Source organism: Limulus polyphemus, unplaced genomic scaffold (assembly GCF_000517525.1).
Source record: "Limulus polyphemus unplaced genomic scaffold, Limulus_polyphemus-2.1.2 Scaffold1569, whole genome shotgun sequence".
In the NCBI taxonomy this organism is placed as follows: domain Eukaryota; kingdom Metazoa; phylum Arthropoda; class Merostomata; order Xiphosura; family Limulidae; genus Limulus; species Limulus polyphemus.
The window spans coordinates 183,925-192,042 of NW_013667179.1; the positions used below are offsets into that span (position 1 = coordinate 183,925).

Genomic DNA, 8,118 nt, shown 5'->3' on the forward strand with positions numbered 1-8,118 from the left:
CAAATGTTCAGCATTTCCTGCTAATATTTTGTTACCACTTTGTAAAATAAAATTCAACCACTTTCAAAACATATCCCATTGAATTTCTAGGCCTCAAAATTTTTTTAAAACTTCAAGTCTAATTGATCCAGAACCAGAAAAATCACAATTAATGGATTTTTACAACCATCTTGAATTTTTTGTCTCCTGGTTGAAAATCTGTCTTGGCAACAGCATTTTCTCGTAGTCAGCGGGGCCAAATTACCCTTAAAATACCTGTTGCCTGTTTGTTACGTGATTTATTTCTTACACCATATTTTTTATAAATGCTGCCTTGACTACCCTAATGATAAACAATAATTACTAGCTGTCATTTAGATTGTACAACAATATTAAATTTTCTTAACAGAAGTCTTTATAAGAACAATTTTATTTGAATAAGTTTGATAATAACAGTTCTGGTTGTTTTCTTTTCACCGATAAGTTTTTGGTTTTTATTTTATTTTTGTATGTACATTTAATGTACAGACTTTTTAAAGTTATAAGTGCTGTAGAGTTGTAAGGTTTGTTGGAGTATTTTTGTTGTTGTTTTCAAAAATGATGGGTTTAATCTATTCACAGATATATAAAATAATTTTCTAGATCATGTGTTTTATTGGATGGCAAAATAATTTATATACTAATGACTATTAAACTAGACAAATACTTTAGAACTAAAAACAACTTGTTGATTGTTATTATCGATTTTATTCAACGTATTTACGTTTATAATAAGAATCTAATAGCATGGATTTTTGTCTGGACGTTATGTTGCTTTGAAAAAATGAATTGGAAACAATTCGTCACTCGGATCACGAAAAATAATTACAGCTTGCATATTTATTTTATATTTTAGTGCTTACAAATATAATAACATATATAATACACCTATATTAAAATATTTATCTTTGCTATTGTTCATATGGGAGGTTAACGCAGATAGCCTTGGAGTGGTTTTGCGCGAATATCCGAAAACAAACAAAGCTATTAAACATAGTTCGTTCTAATATTTAAAACAAAGCTATTGTTCAAAAAGGAAAATAACGGAGGTGGGTGTGTTCACCGCTAGGAGGAAGAATTAGAGAGAAGGGAGAAAAAATCCCTAGTACAGATTTGCTTCTGTGTGAACTTAAATCCGTCGTGATTCGTGGGTTGGGCTCTAGTAATCTAGTACTTAGGTATTGTTTGTACAATAACAATTTATATGTATTATTAAAGTTATATTTATCTGTGTATGTTTACATTTAATGCGACTTGTAGGTATAACCGTAAGTTTGTATATATAATAAATAATTTATACTAAGTCTCAGATTTTAAGCGTGAAGTACTGAATTAATCATTCATTTCAATCTACTTTAGAATAAGAAGCTATTGTTCAACCCAAGACTTAGTACACATGGCGGCCATTAGGAAGAAGCTGGTCATCGTAGGTGATGGTGCATGTGGTAAAACATGTTTGTTGATTGTATTTAGTAAAGATCAGTTCCCAGAAGTGTATGTACCAACAGTTTTTGAAAACTATGTAGCAGATATCGAAGTAGATGGAAAACAGGTAAGATTCAATTAAAATTAAAGTAGGGAACCTGAGCCTGAATATTTTTACTACTTCAAGCTACAATTGAAACGTGTGTAACACTTTTTTAAAGTCATAGTCTAACGATAGTTAAAGTTAAACCTTAAAAAGTAAACCTCAATTGTTTATTTTTCCACTTCCAAGTTACATAATCAAACTTTTTCAGTTATTACAACGTCGATACTTCATACTTTATAGTAATATATGCATTGAGTGATTGAAGTTGGCTCCTTTAGTATTTAATTTAATTAATGAAAATTGGTGTGCGACTTGATACTGGTAATGTGTTTAATGAAAAACTGCTTGATGCAATATTTCATGTTCCTAGGTAAAAATAAATAGCATGGAAGACACCAGACACAGGAGAATGTGCTTTTTGATTAACTGGTCAAGATCATTCCTCACTTAAAATCTCATCACTTTTTCCATAGCCAAGAAGTTTGTTTTTTTAATAACATTTCTAATGATCATTTTGTAAGTTCTATTTCTTTGATCCACTGTTATTGATGTATCAGAATTAAAAAGATTTCTGCAAGGCTTTCCTCATCCTTTGGCAGACTTGCTTTTGCTACAGACTTAAAGTTCAATCTCATTTAATTCTGATAATGAAGGAAGATGAAACATCTTACATTCAAGATGATGCTGAAGCTTTTAATTTAGTAGTAGAATGTCCTCTAAACTAAAGAAAATTTTATTGACACTATGCTCGAATAAGTTTATTTGCCGAAGTTTATTCCACAGACTACAAAAGTGACACTATCGTAAATAAGGTATTGGAGTTTTAAATCATAACATCACTTTCATTTAATTGAATGTGGTATTTTGTTTGTAACCATCGCAGAATCTCTATAGAATGTTCATGGAATCTTTGAGGCCCACAGACCACAAGTTAAGAAACAAGGGTCTAGTTAAGAAAAGGCTGTTTTCAAAATATTTCGGTGCAAGACTGAAGAAAATTTAAAGTATGCACTAGAAAGAAGATTAAACAAGTATAAACTACACTGAAGATATGGTATTTAAGTTGTTTTTTTATGGTGTTCATAGACTCTGTCTTTACACTTTCACATTAACTTTACATTTTGTAATTTATTGTCTTTGGGTGTATGAAAATTAAGCTCTTTTCCTACTAGGTCTGTTGTCATATTGTGAGTGTGTGAAAAGAGATAATCAGGAATGCTTATTACATCATAAAATCTAAGAAACAAATTTAATAACATAATATTTGAGGGACAACAGAGGTCCATTGGCCCTTTGTGGCTGGCTGTCCATTTCTTTAATTAAATACCTATCTGCCTCCAATCTTGCTACAGGGACAACCTTTTGAAGGACTGAATAGTTTAATATATTAAAGTGTAATAAGTAAAGTGCTAAATACTAATACCAAATTGTTTAACTGTTATTATAATGATTTTTCAATATGCAGTAGGGTATTTGGATATTTATTTGTGAAACAAAATTTTATTTGAAAAATTGCAAAATCTTATTTGAACTTTTTACATCTATGATTTGTAATTTAAAACAACCTGACTTTTACAAGAAAGATTATGTTGAAAATACATTGTTAGATAAAACATATTTGTATAATCAGTTAATTTTTATTTTGCCCCAAATTATTTCCAAAATATATATTTCTTTTTGTGTTTATCTGTGTATGTATTATCATTGCACTTCTGCCAAACAGAAGCAAAATATATTAATACCCGTATTCATATACGTACCTCAGTTTCTTCCAGACGACAGAATGTGATGTATGAGGCTAATATAAAATAATAATGATGACTTTTTTAGTTAATATTTGTGTTTGAAGAATGAGGCACTTTGCTTACCATGTTTGGAATATGACTTGTTGCGGGTCTCTTTCTGCAAGGTCCTGTTACTCCAAGTTGATTCATATTCATTTGTTTACATATGCAATAATGTCCAAAGGCTATCCCTGTCTTAGAAATTCTAAATCCAGGATGTGAATACAACTTTATGATCTGAGTGGTATATATATTTTGCAATGGAAAGGACTGTTACAAACTCTTTTCATAAGTAATAAATATTTGGTGGCACCCCATTGCCTATTAGGTTTGCATGATATTACTGGTATATTGCAATACTGTCTGTCATAATATGTTTATCACAATACGAGTCTCCTGTGCTGGTATATTGTAATATTCTGAAGCTTTGTTGTAAAGTTTGTAATATTAAACTGTCACTTAACACCAAAAAGATAAAAACAAATACATGTCTGTCATGTCTTTAAATTTTCAATTTCAAATACCATTGCATCTACAGGCAACAGTTGTTTTTATAAGCAGGTCATATACATGCCACGTGTCTCCACTTTGCATTATGGATACAACTGCATTACATTTGATTATTTTCTAATATAGTTGCATTCAATGTGCTTTTCAATCATCAAAAAAAGAAAACCTTTAACCAGTGGAAAAAAAAAATCCTAATACACTTCAATAGTTGATTGTTTCACTCTCGTCTGGTAGATGCGATATTGCCAGTTTGGTGAAATCATTAAGATTCACTTTGCTTCTGGGCATTTAAGCCAACCTGCCCTATTGCCACATGTGTGTATACGTTTTTGCTGAGTGTATTTTATGGTGAAATAAAGTACATCACTCCACTTTTTATTTCTGAAGCTTACCTTGGTTTTTCACAAAACATGGTAATATAACTGTAACAAAAGATAAACAAAACATAGGTTTTCCTTTCTATACTATAGCTGCATGTTTGGTAATATATGCTGTTTGATTTTTAACTTAGAACAAGACTTGCTCGTGCTTTATGTCATATATACACCATTTGCTATTAATGTTATATGCTCAAAATATCACTAACAGAATTTTGCCAATGCCCACAAAACTTAGTTCATATATATTCCATTCCACCATAACATTGCATAGACTTGGATTGTCATGTGCCTTGATGATTTGTGTCATATCAGTCCTCTATACTTTAATATAATGTTTGTATAAGAATTATTTTTTCTTTGCTATTTATGATAAAGTTTACTTTTCAATTTAATTTGTAAATATAAACAATAAAAAATAATATTTTTGAAATTAAACAACTTTTTCTTTTGTGAAGGAACAGTATAATGTATGGTTTCAAAATATTCATGGGTTTGACTTAGTATATATGTATTGTATTTTTTATCCATACTTTTTTTATTATCAGATTGTATAGAATACATAAGTATACTTGTTATTTGGCTTAACTCTCCTTACCATAAGTGTTTTTTTTTTTGTATTAACCATTAGGTAGAGTTAGCCTTATGGGATACTGCAGGCCAAGAAGATTATGATAGGCTCCGTCCTCTGTCCTATCCGGATACCGACGTCATCTTGATGTGTTTCAGCATCGATAGTCCGGATAGTCTAGAGAACATTCAGGAAAAGTGGACACCTGAAGTTAAACACTTCTGTCCAAATGTCCCCTTGGTCCTGGTGGGAAACAAGAAAGATCTTAGAAATGATCCAAACACAATTAAAGAGCTGGGTAAAATGAAGCAAGAGCCAGTGAAGACAGAAGAATGTCGTACGATGGCCGAAAAAATTAATGCTTTTGGTTACCTTGAATGCTCAGCGAAAACAAAAGATGGTGTAAGAGAAGTATTTGAAATGGCAACAAGAGCTGCATTGCAAGTTAAGAAGAAGAAGAAAAAGAAGTGTATTTTGCTTTAGGATTTGAAGGAAAAATAAAAGAGTTGAAGCTTTCTAAGTGCATGCAATATAACATTTATATTTGTTCTCTTTAAAAATAATTCTTTTTCTACTTCAGGATTTGTTTAGGTTTTGAATTTTGTTTTCATTCATTAGTGTATAGCATTCCAAAGAAAATTATGTATGTGTATATATATATATATCTTGTTTAATTTGTTTGTTTTAACAGATTAATATACATGATTTCATTATTAAGAGAAGATTAAATATTATAATGTTTTGTTTTCCAACTTTGAATACATGCGCGTAAAAACTCTTACATGTAACTTATGGCCAAATTCATGACGGAATTCTTAATTTTACCAAATAATGAAGAAATATATAATTAATTCCAAACGTAAGATGCTCATTTTTGTTTGTAAGTATTAAGAATTTTTTTAAAACCTGTTGAGTAGTATGCTAGTACAAATTTAAAACTATATACGTTATAAATGTATGGTAACTAAAAGTGTACGGATAAAAACTTGTATCAAACTAGAGGAATGATTTTAGAAACACAACTGTAGAATTAAAATATAGATTCTTGTAGTACTGTTTTTTTGATATTGCTGTAATAAATATTTTAATACTTTAAGTAATTCAAAAATAGCATGAAAAAATATTAAGTTCATTTATATATTTATAACTTTAGAAAAATAATTTTGAAGTTAATTATTGTAACAGCCAAAGATGTACTGTGATCATTGGTAACTTTTATATTGTTTTAACACATGTAAGAGATCAATAAAAGTTTATACTGGGCTCCCAAAACAGAGTTTAAACTTGTTACACTGTATTGCTGGCTTTTAAAATTAAATCTACGTGTAAGAGTGTGTTGATGTAGTATTAGTGATATTCTTTGTATTATATAATGTTGTTGTTTTTCTGAAGTTAACACCATCTAAAATATTACATTTAGATTCATTTTTATCCGTTTCATGTTATGTCAAAATTCTAATTATTGCAGAATATTTAAATTAAAATCTCGAAGTTATGTATTTTTTAATAATATTTAACATGGTCAGATGAAATGTTTATGTTTTTGGTTAAGAGAAATTATAATAAGCATTATTACTTTTCATTAGTATCTTCAAACAAGAATATTTTTAAGGAATCATGTTCCATGTTTGAAATTGTTTTTTTCTCATGAAAGAACACATTGGCGAATTAAAACAGTTTTATGAAAGATATAACACAGTTACAGTAGCTAGTTTAGTAGTAATTGATTTGTTATATTCAGGGGTTAGTTTGAATCTCAATGGGTTAAAATATCCACCTAGTTTGTTTGTTTGTTTTTTAGTTTGGATTATGAATATGACATATTGGATTGACTTTTTTATAAGTTGAATGCTCTTTAATTTTAATCAAAAGATTACTGGTATTTCTTAACTTGGAATATTAGCCCAGAATTGTAATTCATATATTTACCTCTGTTGTCATGTGCTGAATTGATTTGTATTAACCAATTAAGAAACTGTATATCTGTCTGCAGGAGTATTGACCCTGATGTTATCTCTGTTGTGTATGTTCTAACTAAAAATCTGTACATTTCTATTGATTTGATCATTTAGGATTGGCATATTGAAGAGTGAGCATATAAAAAAATCTTGTATTTTCATAATTGATTTATAAAGTACATTGGTTTTGATGCTTATTGTACTTGTTTATACATTTATGTATTCTTGATAAATTACCTAACTGTAATGCTTGTAGTTTATCATAAAGATATAGTTAGAAACTGAAAGATAAATAGTAAAAATAAAGAAATGAAGAAAACAATTGAGATTTATGTAGTTTATTCAAACAATGTAAAAAATTTGTTTAGTAATTTAAACAGTACTTGTGAAATTACAATTGCCTTTACGATCAGGGTTACAAGTTCAAACCAAAATGTTAGAAACCATTAATTCACAAGTGTTTTCTTTTCTCTGAACTGTACCAGTATTTAATTTTAAACTAAGCACTAAGCATATAGATCAGCACGTCTTCCTATTCACCACCGATGAATTTCAAATGGACTACCTAGAATTCAAACACTTGACAACTAAAAAAAAGGGATAAGAAATATAAAATAATGGAAATTAAACTAATATCTAACACAATATTTACAAACGAGTAACCCTTAGTCTTGAAATATGTTGCAATATGTTTCATGGAAAAGTATACCCCAAGTAATAAACTGTTATCAACTACCGATCTTTATTTTATTAGAATTTAAAAATTATCTCAGTATAAAGGTCATATGAATACAAAATGTAAGTTCAACGGGTAGGGGAATTTAGATTATTAAAAAAAATGAAAAGAATTAATAACTGTTACGTATTCAATGCTAGTACCATCTAAAAAAAATAACAGGTTTAATAATATCGTAATTTGTTTATGTTGTTATAAACTCTCTTCGTAATGTAATTAAAAATACACTACCGCTCAGAACGTTGCCAGTTTTAAAAGATACTTTATATCGGAACTGGTATTGAACTTTACAGATATTTAATTGGTTAAAATAATAAACCATTACAGAAATCACTAGAGTAATAGTCTTAGGCTAGACAACGATGATACACAGGAAAATAGTTTTAAATAATTTCTGTTAAGAGGAACTTAGAATGATGTCCGCACAGTGATATATTTTAAAGGATAAGCTCCGTTCAAACCATACAAGCAACACTAAAAAGTTTCTTTGTGTTATATGTAGTTTTCGTTGGACTAGATCTGCGAGTGTCACTCGATACGAACCTTGATGTTTACTTAACGAAACTGGACCTGCGAGTACGAAGTAAATCGGATATATTTCAAAATATCCATTTAAATTGGTGTGGATATTAT

At 29.3% G+C, this 8,118-nt stretch overlaps 1 protein-coding gene across 2 annotated transcripts; it reads left to right on the forward strand.

Annotated features, from left to right (window-relative positions):
* The first annotated feature begins 971 nt into the window (after positions 1-971).
* Positions 972-6,946, forward strand: LOC106464141 (ras-like GTP-binding protein Rho1). Of its 2 annotated transcripts, none has more exons than XM_013924252.2 (3): positions 972-1,067; positions 1,378-1,570; positions 4,852-6,946. In XM_013924252.2, the coding sequence occupies exons 2-3, from the start codon at positions 1,415-1,417 to the stop codon at positions 5,272-5,274; spliced, it is 579 nt and encodes a 192-aa protein (XP_013779706.1). In that variant the 5' UTR covers positions 972-1,067; positions 1,378-1,414; the 3' UTR covers positions 5,275-6,946. The 2 variants fall into 2 exon arrangements, with proteins under 2 accessions (XP_013779706.1, XP_013779705.1); XM_013924251.2 differs by lacking the exon at positions 972-1,067 and adding an exon at positions 1,074-1,196.
* Positions 6,947-8,118: the final 1,172 nt, after the last annotated feature.